Genomic DNA, 16,378 nt, shown 5'->3' on the forward strand with positions numbered 1-16,378 from the left:
CACCCACTCTCTTCTTATTATTCATTAATGATCTTCTAAAACAAACTTCTTGTCCTATCCACTCCTATGCTGATGATACCACCCTGCACTTTTCCACGTCTTTTCATAGACGTCCAACCCTTCAGGAGGTAAACATATCACGCAGGGAAGCCACAGAACGCCTGACTTCTGATCTTTCTAAAATTTCTGATTGGGGCAGAGCAAACTTGGTATTGTTCAATGCCTCAAAAACTCAATTCCTCCATCTATCAACTCGACACAATCTTCCAGACAACTATCCCCTCTTCTTCAATGACACTCAACTATCCCCCTCTTCTACACTGAACATCCTCGGTCTGTCCTTTACTTATAATCTGAACTGGAAACTTCACATCTCATCTCTAGCTAAAACAGCTTCCATGAAGTTAGGTGTTCTGAGACGTCTCCGCCAGTTTTTCTCACCCCCGCAGCTGCTAACTCTGTACAAGGGCCTTATCCGTCCATGTATGGAGTATGCTTCACATGTCTGGGGGGGTTCCACTCATACTGCTGTTCTAGACAGGGTGGAATCAAAAGCTTTTCGTCTCATCAACTCCTCTCCTCTAACTGACTGTCTTCAGCCTCTCTCTCACCGCCGCAATGTTGCATCTCTAGCTGTCTTCTACCGCTATTTTCATGCTAACTGCTCTTCTGATCTTGCTAACTGCATGCCTCCCCTCCTTCCGCGGCCTCGCTGCACAAGACTTTCTTCTTTCTCTCACTCCTATTCTGTCCACCTCTCTAACGCAAGAGTTAACCAGTATTCTCAATCATTCATCCCTTTCTCTGGTAAACTCTGGAACTCCTTGCCTGCTTCTGTATTTCCACCTTCCTATGACTTGAATTCCTTCAAGAGGGAGGTTTCAAGACACTTATCCACCAATTTTTGACCACTGCTTTGACCCTTTTAGGGACTGGCATTTCAGTGGGCATTTTTTTTATTAGATTTTTGTTGCCCTTGGCCAGTATCCTTCCTACATAAAAAAAAAATAAATAAATAAAAAAAATAACATATTTTATTTAAGGAATGCCGCGTGTAGGCTTCATGGCTTTTTGCAGATTCCCTTGTTTTTAAGTTATCATGAATGTTTTTTTTTTTTTCCCCATCCACCGTTCTTTTCAGTCAGACGTGGCAGGAAAAGGTTTACCATGCAGTGAGGAGAAACTGCACGTAAGTATTTTTTTTTTTTTTTGGGTGGGGGAAATAGAGGAACTAAGGAAGAACAAGTAACAGGAGGAAGGAACAAAAGGAAGAAGAACGGGAAGAAAAGGAAGAGGAAGAAGGGTTAAAATATGGTGGATGAAAAAAAGAAAAGATTTTTGGAAGAAGAAAAAAATATACATAACATAAGTAGTTACCCTGTTTCGTTTTCGTTGGTGGCAGATCATCTTAGAAAACGTTAATGAACCCTAACCCATCCCATATATATATATATATATATATATATATATATATATATATATATATATATATATATATATATATATATATATATATATATATATATATATATATATATATATATATATATATAGATAGATAGATAGATAGATAGATAGATAGATAGATAGATAGATAGATATAGATATAGATATAGATATAGGTATATATATATATATATATATATATATATATATATATATATATATATATATATATATATATATATATATATATATATATATATATATATATATATATATATATATATATATATATATATATATATATATATATATATATATATATATATATATATATATATATCAGCTTTGTCGCTGCTAGTCTGATCCACGTGGAGGGCATGGAATACATTATCAGAACTCTGCGTTACATTATACATTACAAAACATACCTTTCTATTCTCACTTATCATCCCTATCTTGCTTAATATGCCAAACTTTCGTCTATGTTATCTTGTTTCACTATATATGGAGTAATATTGTCACCACAAGCGCAACAAAAAAACAGGAGGAATGTCGCCGCTTCCATGATCTTCTATATGCTCGTGTTTGTGGAAGAGGAAGAAGAAGAAAGAATATTATACCGAGAAGAGGGAATGAATCAGGTTGGAAGGAAAAGGAAGAGGAAATGTTACAGGTACATGCGTCAAGAAGGCGTATTCCCTCTGCTTCTTGCCTCCCTCTTATCCACCTCCTGCTGCTGCCCCATCCTCTCCTCCCCTCCCCTCTCCCTCCACCTCCCTTCCCTCTCCAGCCAGCATAGACTCGTGTGCAGGAAGCTCAAAGCAAACGTTATTATTCTCTTCATTCTTATCTTCTCACTGAACTGAGTCACGAAACGCTTCTTGTCCTCCTCCTCCTCCTCCTCCTCCTCCTCCTCCTCCTCCTCCTCCTCCTCCTCCTCCTCCTCCTCCTCCTCCTCCTCTTCCTCCTTCTCCTCCTCCTCCTCCTCCTCCTCCTCCTCCTCCTCCTCCTCCTCTTCCTCCTTCTCCTTCTCCTCCTTCTTCTTCTCCTCCTTTCTTTCGGGAAATTCCAATGATGGTAACAGTTTTTGTATGGATTGGCTGGACGTGGCATGGTCTATTCTGTCACTTTTAAATAATTTCTTGTATTACTGTTCTTTTTTTTTTCACCGAATTACTCTCTCTCTCTCTCTCTCTCTCTCTCTCTCTCTCTCTCTCTCTCTCTCTCTCTCTCTCTCTCTCTCTCTCGTGTATACACCCCCTTTCCCCCTGTCATGACTCACAAGCTTTGGTATGTTCTTTCCCTCCCTTCTAATCATGTCCTGGATGTTTTTCTCTTAATTGTGATTATTATTTTCTGTTCTTTGTTCTTGTTCCTTTGTTGTTCTCCTTTTTTTTATGTGGATTATTTCTTCCTCCTTTACTATTCTCATTTTTTTCTCTCTCCTTTGTTATTCTGCTCTTTCATTCTTTATGGATTTTCTCTTTTTTTTATTTTTGTATTTATTTTTCCTTTACCAGTTCTACCTCTTCCTTTCGTATTTTCCTTCGTTGATACTTCCTTGAAAATATCGTACTCCCACTAAAATCCTGTTAGACATCCTCAACTTATTTAAAAATATTCTTAACTCTTAAAATGTCTTTAATCTCTTAGAACTTGCTTGAGAATATCGTACTCCCTTTCAGCTTACGTAAACACCCTTATGTAAGACATCCTTAATGCAATCCTAACCCTCCTTACCCATTTCACCGCGATATGTCTCGATTCAGAATAAAATGCTTGCAATCACCTATATGAAAGAAAAGGGATTAATAGAATAGATTTACCAGTGTCTAAGTCAGTATATAACGCATAATGGTGGCTGTAGCAAGAAAAAAAAAAGGTCTTAGAATGGTTTATGATCAAAGAAATATTTAGCAAAGACCAATGAAGGGATAATTCATTTTACATTCCCCCTCACTTCCAAGCGGCACCGTCTTTTTTCCCTTGCAGGTGAGGCGGAGCAGCAGGAGCCTGGCAAACGCATGCGGCTGTTTGTGGGCAACCCGCGCACCACCCCGCTCCGGGGCGTGTGTGTTTGCATGACGCGAACTAACCCACAGCGCTCCGTCACCGAGGAGAACGTACACAGGGTGAGTAGTAGTAGTAGTAGTAGTAGTAGTAGTAGTAATAGTAGTAGTAGTAGTAGTAGTAGTAGTAGTAGTGGGGATGGTGGTGGTGGTGGTAGTAGTAGTAGTAGTAGTAATAATAATAGTAGTAGTAGTAGTAGTAGTAGTAGTAGTGATAATAGGAGTAGTAGTAGTAGTAGTAGTAGTAGTAGTAGTAGTAGTAGTAGTAGTAGTAGTAGTAGTAGTAGTGATAGTAGTAATGGTTGTTGTTGTTGTTGTTGTTGTAGGAAGAAAAGGAGGAAAACAAGGAGGAGGAGGACGAGGAGGAGGAGGAGGAGGACAGAAAGGGAGAACAAACAGCAGTTGATCTACTGGTCATTGCGTGAGGTTTTAGTGACACAACAAGAAAAACTAGATAACACAAACAAAGACTTCCTCCTACTCACCGCTCTCTCCACTCTTGTTCAAGTCAGTGTTTTGTTTTTCATTAATATTATATTGTGTTTCTTCCTGTTGTTTTCCTACTAAGACAGTCTGGGGGGAGTGTTGAATCAGGAGGAGCCTTCTGCTACGCTATCCTCTCTCGTTACCAACTTGTTAGACAGAATTAGTCCCCCAAACAGCTATGCAAGGACCTAAAGATCTGTTGCTGTCTGGTTATTCTACGTAATCATTTATAATTCTATATAATCCTGTGCAATCTTTCTTCTTTCTTCCTGTTCCTCCTTGTCACCACCACCACCACCACCACCTCCACTATCATCATCAACACCACCTTTCTTATTTTTACTCCTCCTCTTCCTTTTCCTCCTCCTCATCCTATACTATCCAGTCTTTCCAACTTATAGTTAGTATAGAATAGCTACCCAAACAGCCTGGTAAGGACCTCAAGGCATGTTGTTGTCCGGTCTTCCTTTGTATATTCCTCTCCCTCCTCTTCTTCCTTCTCTTCCTCCTCTTCCTCCATTCCCCTACTTTGATAACCAGGGAGTCACGGAGTGCAAGACACTACCCTAGCGTGACATCAATGTGTGTGTGTGTGTGTGTGTGTGTGTGTGTGTGTGTGTGTGTGTAATGCGGCTACTTTATCGATCATGCCCTCATCCTAATCTGACCTAACCTGACTCTTTTACTGCCATGTTCCCCAAGACATTATTATATACCTTATCCTTCTCCTCCTCCTCTGTTACCCCTTCCAGCCTTTCTCTTCTCCATGTTTTTTTTTTTTTTTCACTGATCTCTCATCTCCTCACTCGCCTTATATATTTCCTTCTATTCTCCTTTAGCTTTCCCCCTCACTCCTGAACTCTTCCCTTCCACCTCTCTACTGTCCCCATGACTTTCTCTGTTATGGTTTCCCTCCCACTCCTGCTCTTCTCCCATGTCCTCCTTCAATCCCTTAATTTCCGTGATAAATGATAGTAGACTGATATAAAATAATGATCTGAGCAGTAACCTTCCCTTGTAAACATTACAAAGATTCTCATCCGATGATCTTCAACCTTAACTTTTATGGTCAATAACTGCTTTGCTAGTTATTGTGAGTCGCAATCATTTTCTACGGGGAATAATTGACACGACTCTCTTGATAGCCACACAAACGCTTCAACAGTACCTCGGGTGAGCTTAGCTTGAATATTTATCCTACATAGAGTTACATAGAAATACAGGCCACAACAGACCTTGCGGTCTTCACGAGGCAATCCGTCCTAGGACGGTTAAGATGATAGTAGAAGAAAAGGATAGCAAAAGCAGAAGTCTCTCTCCCCACTCCACTCCCTCCAGCATAAGTCGTACAGGAAAGAGATCGGAAATACTTTACAAGGTTAGAGGACTAAAAACCCCGAAGGAAATTTTGTAGGAAAGAATGAAAATAGATGAAATGAGGTGCCTTCATTTCCTGGAGGCAAGGAATTTTAATCTCAAACAAACAAAATCTCTTAACCGCGGATTTGAGGCAAAATATTTATTAAGATGGCGTTTAAAATTCTCTGTGGTATTGCAGTCCATCACGTCTCAAAGAAGCCCATTCCATAAATTGACGACACGATATAAAAAGTTTTTTTTTTGATTCATGAGAGTTGAAGGATTTCCCAACAATTTTGCAACTGTTTCCTCGTGTGTAATTTGAATAATCTATCGTGAAATATTTATTGCAGTCCATGTTATCAATGCCCTTGATGATTTTAGATACCTGTATTAAGTCGCCTAACTTTTTTGAGTTAATGGGAATAGATCTGATTCTTTAAGACGCTCTTCGTATGATTTCTTTCTAAGACTTGGTATAATTTTTACTCCACTACGCTGAACTCTTTCTAGTTTATCTATGTCTTTCTGGTAATAGGGGCACCATGTTTGAATGCAATATTCCAAAAGGGGACGGACGAACCAGGGAGTTGTATAGAGTGAGGATCGTATCTTTAGATTTATGTTCGAACGATTTGCCAATTAAGCCAGTTATTACGAGCGAAGCAAAGTTTACTGTGGAGGTTGTTGTTTCATTTTGAGCAGCCCGGCCCGGCCCGGCTCGGCTCGACCGTAACGCTATTCAAACGCTAATATCTCCTGAACTACTGGGCGGATCGTAGCGAAATTAGCACCATATGCTAACACAACTCTATCAGTTTTATATGATATAGCTTTCATCTCTTCTGTTGGGTGAAGTCAATAGGTAACTTGCAAAAAGTAGAAGGTTCTCGAAAATGGGATTTCTCAAAACTATTAAACCAATTTTAATGACACTTAAGAGGTGACATGTTGTTATAATTGTAATAAAATTCTTTATGTCAACTTTTAAGTAACTCAGCGCATGCACAAAGTCAAAACTCTAACTTTTTAACTAATTAACTGATCAAGCTCAAATTTTGTTGTTAATAAGAATAATACAAGTTATAACGAAGACATGTCAAATTTATAACACTACTGCGCATGCGCAAAATACAGTTTAAAACTTTTTGTAAAGTGACCGTCAGTTTTTTCTTTTTTTTTTTTTTTTTGCAATTTTTACCCACTTTCTTTTGTCTCAACGAGAGTGATACATACCACTGAACGCGGAATGAAATATCCTATCCAACTGTATAGAGCATAACTATTAGGCTCTCGCAAAGTTTTTTAGCTAGAGTGATTTGAATATTTAGCAAGTGCGCAATATGCGTGATTCCTGAAATTGACGCCAACTTTTCAACTAATTAACTGATAAAGCTCAAATTTTGTATGTAATAAGATTAATACAAATTATAACGAAGATGCATGTCAAATTTGTAACACTACTGCGCATGCGCAAAATACATAAAACTTTTTATAAACAAACCGTCAGTTTTCTGTAGTTTTCAACAACCTTTCTTGTCTCAACAAGAGCGGACACATACCACTGGACACAGAATGAAATTTCCTATCCAACGATATATAGCACAAACAATGGCCACAGTCATTGCAGCAGCAGTTGCAGCAGTTCCTGGAGGAGAAGTATCTGACCTCCGGAGAGGCAGCTGTGGACATGACCATGGCCTGCGTCTTCTCTGGAGCGAAGCCAACTCGCCACGCCTCTCTTTACTCCGCCAACAGCTTGAGCTGCCTGTTCAGTTCTCTGACGGTTCGCTGAGTGTTGAAGTGGCAATAGGAGTGGAAGAGACTGCAGTCGTTGGCGTATGCAAGCAGAGTCGGTATTTGCCACAGGAGGTCATCGATGTATATGTTCCACAGGATCGGGCCCAAAACTGAGCCCTGTGGAACCGAGGCCTGTGTAAGTGACGGCTGGGATGCCTGCCCGTTGATGACTACCAGGAGGGTTCTTCCCTGGAGGTAGTCCTCGAGCAGAGCAAGGAGGTCACTCTGGATATCCTTGGGGCAAAGCTTTTTCACAAGCCCTGCGTGACAGACCCTATCAAAGGCCCCAGCAATGTTCGGGGCCACCACAAGAGTATCCAGGCCTTCGCCCAGGGCATCCTGCCAATCTTGGGAGAGGAGGGTGAGGAGGTCCGCTATTGAGCGGTCAGACCGAAAGCCAAACTGCTTGTCTGAGAGGAAGCGGTGCTCACTCAGGTGATGACAGATGACACCTGCCACTACCTGTTCCAGCAACTTGCCCACCACGGAGAGCAGCGAGATGGGTCTGTAGTTGCTGGGCTCAGACTTTGATTTGTTCTTGTGGGCTGGTAAAACCCGCGCCTCCTTTCATATAGAGGGCCACCTGTGTTCCCTCAGGCAGGACTTGAAGACGTTGGTGAGAGGACCTGACAGTTCACTGGCACAGCATTTGAGGAACCGCAGGCTGACGTCGTCCTGGTCAGTGGCTTTGTTCTCCTCCACTTCACTCATCAGCCACTCTACCTGTCCAGGTGTTACCTGAACAACGGTGACGGTGCGGTCTGTTTCCTGAGGGAGGTGAGGTGGACATCTACCGGGATCAGTGACTGACATCTTCTCTGCGAAAAAATCGGCGAGTAGAGAAGCCTTGTCCTCACTGCTGGTGGCTGTTGTCCCGTCCGGCTTGGTTAGTGAAAGAACAGCGTCACGGTGGCCCGTTCCTTGCTGCTCCTTGACGAGCCTCCACCAGGTCTTGTAGCCAACTCCTGAGCTACAGAGGTATCACCTCAGGTCCTCTCGCTGCTGCTGCCTCGCCCATCTACAAGTAGCTATCACCCGCCTTCACGCCGCACGATGTTGGGCCCAGTTGTAGTGTGTCGGACGACGCTTGTACCTCACTCAGGCTGCGTACTCGTATTTGGCCTCAGCGGCCGCTCAGCATCAGTAACCGAACCAAGTAGGGCCACCAGGCCTGGCGAGGTACCTCATGCAGGGGACGTGCTGCTGCTGGAGGACAAGGAGCTTGGTGGTGAGGCCACAGGCCTTTTCCTCCTCATTGCCTGTCAGCAGGGCGTCCCATTCCGTGCGAACGATGGCGTCTCTCTCTCTCTCTCTCTCTCTCGCCATTGGGGAGGACTTGCTACTTCTGTACCCTTCCGTGATTTTCCGATCTACTGGAGGCTCTAGCTACCTGAACTAGTCGGCACTGACACTGTAACTACAGTAAGACCCAGTGAACTGTTTCTGCTGCTACGAGATTTTGTAGTGTCCTGACTTAGTCCCAGTAGACTTGAAAATACTGAACGCCGTGATGGGACCCCTCTCGGCGGTGTTGGCGGCTACTGCGCATGCTCACTGAGGTGCCTGTGACGTCTATGTGACGTCATCCCTACCTCCCTGCTGAGTACTGACGTCACCGTCTGTACTCGGTGTTATGGAATACACCGGACCAGCTTTCCCCGTTGATTTGGAGATGGATCTAGCTGTCAGTGATAAGGAGGATGAAAATGAGCATTGGCCATCCTTGCCCTTGTTGCCTGCCACGGAAGCTACATCTGTATCTGCTGGTCCTTGCCCCGCTCATCCTGCCACCTCCTCTCCCAAGCGATCTATGGATGACACGTCGGACAGTGGTAGTGAGCCGCTCGTTCCAGCTTCCAAGACACCTGAACACGGACAAGCCAGCATTTCATCCGGGAACCACTCAACACTGCCTGCTCGAGGCCTTGCCCCCGCCCCCTCATCTGCACTTCCACCTTTTGCTCCTCGTACTGACTACATTAAGCTTACCTTCACTGGACATCCATCTGTAGAGACAAAGCTTCGTTGGCTTGCTGAGGTCAACAAAACGTTTCAACTTGAAAGGGAACTCGCCGAGGTGAAGATGGCAGCTGTAACTTCTCGGTTCGTCTACATCGCACGCTGCCGCCAGGACATTGTAGAGCGCGTGACTGAGGGTGAGTTTCTTTCTCTCCCCCTGCGTATAGAAGACCCCCGTGAGGCAAAGAAAATACCCGAGCTATTTGGTCACTCAGTATCCTACCGGTGTGGATCCGTCCCTCGCCTTGGAGCTCCCTGGTGGTCATTCTGCCCGCCGTTTTCGACAAAGTGGTGTCCCCATCAATCGTATCGTAGTGGCCTGGAGTCTGGATGCCCCGCCTCCTGCCAACATCTCCTTCAGTTTTCTTCCATGTCCTCCTGATTGTGAAATACGCAGGATTAGGGATGAACCATCTTGTTACTGATGTTGTGGCGTCGGTCACATATCACGCTACAGCAGTGCCGCAGAGAAGTGTGCGTGGTGTGCTGGTAAGCACGACTCCCGCACATGCCCTCACCGCTCCCCTCCGCCACCCGCTCTTGACTCTGCCTCTGCCACGGCGACCGTGCAACCACCCAACCCTCCTACATCTACTGGCATCCACTAGAAGTGTCCTCGGTGTGGCAAACAGGGTGTTAATGTGTGGCATGGATGTGCCAGGTGCCCTGTGACGCAGCCAGCCCCGCCTCCTCCTCCACCGCCTATCTCTACGGTTCCTGCACCTGCTGCCTCTGCTACATCGGAGTCACCCCTGCTTCTCGAACTTCGTGAGACTGTCGCTACCTTAATGTCTTTTTGCAAGTCCCTTGAGGAGCGCTATGATGCACTCAAAACTCGCCTGGTCGAATTTGTCACCAAACAAGACTCTATGGACACAGTCCTCAATACTCTCGTTGAGGGCCAAAAGGCAATGATTGCCACGGTCTCCTCAATTGATGCCAAGTTTGGGACTCTCTCTTCCCGCTTGGACAAACTCGACAAGGAATCATCGACGCCCTTCTCACTCCCACATGGGGCACAGCGCGTAAGTGAACGTCCTGCCGCCTCCTCCACTATAGGCTCTCGCAAAACCATGGGGAGACTTCGCTAGTGCCATGGAACTTCATGTCATTTCTTGGAATGCCTACGGAATAAGGGACTTGGCGAGACTTACAGCTCTGAAGGCATATGTGTACAGGCACAACCCTACCATCATCTTCATACAGGAAGCTTTTGTGGGCCCTTTGCTTGGTGAGAGACAGGCTCCTCCACTCTCTGGTAACGTCTCTTATGTCCATCCCGTCAGGAACGGCCTCATTACGTACGTGCACTCCTCGGTACAGCACCAGCTACTCCATACCTCTGTTGATGCAGACATGACCTTTCAGCTGCTTAGAGGTGGCAATGGGATGTGAAGAGTTGAGATTATGCAATGTCTATTCTGCCCCAGGGAGAATGAACTTGGCTGTCTTGCCCTTACCTACGCTGTGTGGTTTTATCTACATGGGGAACTTTAATGCCCGCCGCCCTGATCTTGGTGATTCTTCACATACACTTAATCGGAATGGGCCTCAACTGCTAGATTACGTCCGCCGCTACAGACTCACGTGCTGGAATACTGGTGGTGCCACCCACTCCCGTGGAGGTACTCTGGATCACATCTTTACGTCAGGACTGGTGGCATCTCGTGTTAAGTGCTTCTCTGTCCCTGTACTTTTCTCTGACCATGTTGCCCTCGGCCTCTGTTACTCAGTGCTTGCTACACCCACCTTCTCTCACGCCCACACCTGCATCCGGATATGTCCTAAATATTTCCCGACAAATATCTCCTACATGACTACTTTGCTTCCTACTTTCAATAGTCATTCCCCTGATGAACTGTATTCATCACTGGTGCAGTCAACACACAAGTTCTACTCTCAGTATGTCACCAGACCTCACCTCGCACAGGGACATTTGATGACCTTGTGCTTCAGGCTGAGAGAAAAGCGGTGGAGCATGTCCTTGCTTTCCAAAAACATCCGACTCCTGCACATCTTCACATGTATCAGACGTCTCGTGACGAGTTAATTGGCCTACAGCAGTGTGCCCAGAATGACTCGTGGTCTGCCTTCACTAACAGCATCAATCATCTCACCAGCGTGGGTTCTATGCTGCATAAGATCAACAGGATTATAAAGAAACGGCCTCTTTCTGCTCTCCATCACAGTCTAATGGAATATACTCAGTCCCTTATAGACACCTGGTCTGAACAGTCACGGTTTGGTAATCTTCCAGCGCTTGTTCGAGATGCCCTTTCATCTCAGGTTGACCTTCGGTCACTTCGCTTAGTGGATGCTTTGCTGCAGGCAGACGAGGAGGATGACGTGGCCATCATGCCCCATGAGCTTCAGCGTGCCCTCGCTACTGGTACGGATTCTGCTCTTGGCGAGGACGGGATCACCTACTCTGTCTTACGGCTTCTCCAGAAAGTCCCTGGCAACCCTCTCCTTCAGCTCTTTAACTTGTGCTTTCATAAGGGCTACGTGCCACGGGCCTGGATGTCCAGCATTATAGTGCCCAAACCTAAGCCTTGCACTGGTAGATTTCGCCCCGTTTCCCTGACCTCGTACTTTAACAAAATTTTTGAGCGCATCCTTCTCAATCGCCTGATGTTCTGGCTTCATCCCAAGCTCTCCCCGCATCTGTATGGTTTTCTGCCTCGGCGAGGGACTCACCACTACCTTCTCGAGCTTTACACACGTCTCTCACCAACCAGTGTTGTCGCATTCATTGATCTCAAGAGTGCCTTTGATGTTGCAAACAGGGAAATTATACTTGATCAGCTTGTTGATTTTGGTGTCAAGGGAAATTTGTTGAGATGGATAAGAGGTTACCTGAGCAACAGAACTGCTCGAGTCCTATTTAAAGGCACATGCAGTACCTCTAAGAGCCTCGACTTGGGTACTCCACAGGGTGGTGTTCTAAGTCCGTTTCTTTTCAATATCCTTATCCACCGACTTCTCTCCCTTATTCCCAACACTCCTGGCACTACATTCACTTGTTATGCTGATGATGTCTGCATCCACTCTGCCTCACCCCAGGATCTTCAGGTCTACCTTCACGCCTTTGCTGCGTCATCAGCTGCCTGTGGCCTTATCATTTCACCTGACAAGAGCAGAATCTTCTCTACCCGCAACCCTCGAACACTACCAGTCTTCACCATGGGAGGTAATGTTATTCCTCGCTGCACTCAGTACGCCTACTTAGGTGCTCCCGTTCGTGTCACCCGAGCCATACCTACACGGCAACACATTCATCCAATTGTTCAGGACCTATTACACAGACTGGAGCGGCGCTTCATCCCGGTTAAGTGGCTTGCCAACAACATGAGAGGAGTTTCTATCCCTGTTCTTAAAACCATCTACATAGCGTTCCTCCGTTCTGTCACTGATTATCTTTCTCCTGCCCTCTGCCAGTTTTCCAGACAGCACTGCAGCGCCTTGATAAATTTCAAAACAGAGTCATGCGATTTATCTTGGGCTGTTCTGCCTCCACCAGAATTGTCAACATGCTGTCTGAACTCAATATGGTACCACTTGTTGATAGAATATACGCCAATGTCACTTACCTCAGCATCAAGTGTCTTCATTTCCCCCCGTCTGGCTTCTCACCACTCCAATGTCATCCTAGTGGCACTCAACCCCGATTTGCCCATGCCTCTGCTTCGGACGGGTGGATGCAATATTATCCGCATGGTGTGTGCGGACTTCCGGAGGCTGACCATTGATGCTCCTGCTGCTGAGGTTGCCCCTGGTTTGCCACCCTGGCAAGTACCTCTCCCAACCATCTCCTTCACTCCCACGACTAACCCGCTACTTCAGAAACAGTTGGTCCTGGAGACCATCGACAGTATGTCTGCCTCGGTTCCCTCAGCACATCACCTCTATGTTGATGGCTCCTTGCAGGCGGACGGGAGTGCTGCGTGCGCCGTGTTTTCCCCCACTGTGGAGCCGCCGGGGGTGGATGGGTGGATTGGCCGTCGCTTACCAGACTTCTCAAGTTCTACCTACTGTGAGCTGAATGGTCTATTGAATGCTGTCACCCTCCTTACTGAGCGGCGACTGAATGGGGTGATTATCTGCGACTCCAAGTCTGCTCTTCTTGCCCTTTTCTCTTCAAGACGTACCTATGATCATGTCGTGCAGGATTATTGTGTCGGTTGGCCAATGCTAGTGATAATTAATTGGTTGTGTCCTTTTTATGGGTGCCATCTCACGTGGGCCTCGCAGGTAATGACATTGTGGACAGTCTTGCAAAGGCTGCGTGTACTCTCGATTTGCCTGCTGTGCGTGCTCCAATCTCTTTCTGGTGTTATAAGCACATCTTGTTCTTTGCCATACACGCCTTGACAGTGACTCCTAGGGACGCCGAGCGTGCTAACAGTGGTTCTATCCAACACTATGATAGTTTCATTGATGTCCCACATAAATATCATCGCCACGGACTCATGTTGCGAAGACAGAATGTGGTGAGTGCAAGGCTTCGGTTAGGTTACCGACCAATATGGCAAATCTCCCAGGCTGAGGATATGCCTCACTTCTCCACCTGCAGACTGTGTCACCTTGTCAATGCCAACACTCTCCAACATTATTGTCTCGCCTGCCCTGGAGTGAGAAACTTATTGCCGCAGGACCAGGATCTGATTCCTGTATGTAAATATCCAAGATGATCATTTGTACTTGATACTGATAGGATAGCAATATTTTGGTGGCTATCAATTGTACATTTTATTTTTTTTATATATTTTGATATTTTGTGTGTGTGTGTGTATGTGTGTGTGTGTTTGTGTGTGTGTGTGTGTGTGTGTGTGTGTGAGTTCTATAGGTTCCACTGTGTCCTGTGTGACACACTTCTATTTTGTACTTAATTATGTACTTTGACGCCACTGGGGCGCAATAAATTTATCAAATTAATCTCTCTCTCTCTCTCTCTCTCTCTCTCTCTCTCTCTCTCTCTCTCTCTCTCTCTCTCTCTCTCTCTCTCTCTCTCTCTCTCTCTCTCTCTCTCTCTCTCTCTCTCTCTCTCTCTCTCTCTCTCTCTCTCTCTCTCTCTCTCTCTCTCTCTCTCTCTCTCTCTCTCTCTCTCTCTCTCTCTCTCTCTCTCTCTCTCTCTCTCTCTCTCTCTCTCTCTCTCTCTCTCTCTCTCTCTCTCTCTCTCTCTCTCTCTCTCTCTCTCTCTCTCTCTCTCTCTCTCTCTCTCTCTCTCTCTCTCTCTCTCTCTCTCTCTCTCTCTCTCTCTCTCTCTCTCTCTATTGAAATACCTCTTCCACTGATGCATTACTGGCAATTTCGCTCATCAGTCGTCTTCCGAGGCGTTTTATTTTTCTTTACGAGTTCTGAAGATTGCTGGCTAGGTTTTAGGCTACTCGATATTGCTACTTCTATATCAGTTTCGCTTTCTACACTTTTAAGTTAAATACCATTCATAATATACTTTGCTTTTTCGTTTATTTACCGTATATGCAGCACTTTACACTTATCTGCATTAAAATTCATTTGGCAGGTTTATCACCACTCTGACAACTTGCCTAAAATGTTCTGCATTTCTTTTACTTGTTCATTTAGACTACGGTATTTTCTATTTTGGTGTCGTCAGCAAACTTCTATATTATACCGGTAACGCCCTCATCTATGTCGTTTATATAAACAAGAAAGAGAACAGGTCCTAAGACTGATCCCTGTGGCAACCTGCTGGTTACGTTAGTCCACTTTAACGCTTTTCCATTTATTACTACTCTTTGTTTACTTTCTTTCAGCCAGTTTTCTACCTATATTAGCATGTCGCCTTGGATAACATGTATTTTTTAGTTTAATTATTAAACCCTTCTGGGGAGACTTTGTCGAAGACCTTTTGAAAATCAAGATATATTATCTTTATAGCTTTTCTTTCGTCATACTGGTTCAGATTATTATCATAGAAGTCTAAGAGGTTCGTCAAAGAAGAGCGTTTGTTACGGAAGCCGTGTTGCGTGTTTTTAAGTAAGTTGTTTTCCTCCAAGGGATTAACAAGTTTATCTCTTATAAATGTGTCCTGTATTTTGCATACGACTGAGGTTAAGCTAATTGGCTGGTAATTACATGGTAAAGATTTACTGTCTTTTTTTTAATCGAAGTTATGTTAGCGAGCTTCCACTCATCAGGCATTGTACTGGACTGCAAGGATTTGTTGAACAATAAAGTCAGAGGTATGACTAATTCAGATTTCGCTTCTTTTAGGACGCGGGATGAGTTCACATCAGGTCCGAGTGACTTGCTTACTTTAAGTTTATCGATACATTTTAACACGTCTCTTTCTCTTATGTTATTATTTTGGACTGCTGGCACCGTAGGGATGTCACTGAGGTCTACTGTAAATACTGAAGCGAAAAAAGTTTTTAGGGTGTTACTAATTTGCTCCTCGTCGTTGGTGTAATCTCCATTTTCGTAAATTACTGGTCCAATACCAGAGGTAATCACTCTCATTTGCCTGATAAAGCTATAAAATTCCATCGGGTTCATCTTACTCTGGTTTGAAACATATAGTTTGGTGGACCTTTTGCTCTGTTTGATTAATCTCTTTGCTTCACGTCTGAACTCCATAAATTTAGTGTGGTCTTTGTTATTATTGTTGGACTTTAATCTGTTATGGGCATCTCTCTTTGTGAGCAGGCATTCAGCAATTAGTTTACTCCATCACTTAGGCTTAACGTTTTGAGTGGAACGGCGAATTTTCATACGAACGCATTCTTGCATAGCTTTTAAATATTTATCAGTGAAAAATTTCCATTGTGCATCAATATCTGTGATGGTACGTAATCGACTCCAGTCAGCTTGTATGAGCACTGATCTGAGTCTACAAAAATTGGCTTTTCTGTAGTCAGCACTTTTTCTTTGCTTTGATTTGAATCACTGGACAAGAAGTTTATAACGAAGGTGATTGCGCGGTGGTCGCTATTACTGAACTCCTCGCCGACATTCAGATTCTCTACTAATTCGTCTTTCATAGCAAGCACGAGATCGAGCACATGGTTATCGTGAGTCGATTTTTGTACAAATTGAGTTAATTATTATATCGTGTCTGTGCTGCGAGATGAGGGGTTCGCCCCACTTCGACACTGGTATATTTAAGTTACCCAGGATTATGGCATCGTGTGTATCACTTAACTCGCTAATTTGATCGTAAATGTCGCATCTTCTGT

The 16,378-nt window shown here is 44.5% G+C and overlaps 1 protein-coding gene across 3 annotated transcripts in view; it reads left to right on the forward strand.

Annotated features, from left to right (window-relative positions):
• Positions 1–16,378, forward strand: part of LOC135101337 (dynein axonemal heavy chain 5-like) — a 95,893-nt gene that overhangs the window by 58,197 nt on the left and 21,318 nt on the right. For all 3 annotated transcript variants that reach the window (XM_064005200.1, XM_064005195.1, XM_064005208.1), the window contains exon 5: positions 3,439–3,578. In XM_064005200.1, coding sequence (XP_063861270.1) covers positions 3,439–3,578 — 140 coding nt within the window. The remainder of the gene's footprint in view (positions 1–3,438; positions 3,579–16,378) is intronic.

This window comes from Scylla paramamosain, chromosome 1 (assembly GCF_035594125.1).
Source record: "Scylla paramamosain isolate STU-SP2022 chromosome 1, ASM3559412v1, whole genome shotgun sequence".
NCBI lineage: Eukaryota > Metazoa > Arthropoda > Malacostraca > Decapoda > Portunidae > Scylla > Scylla paramamosain.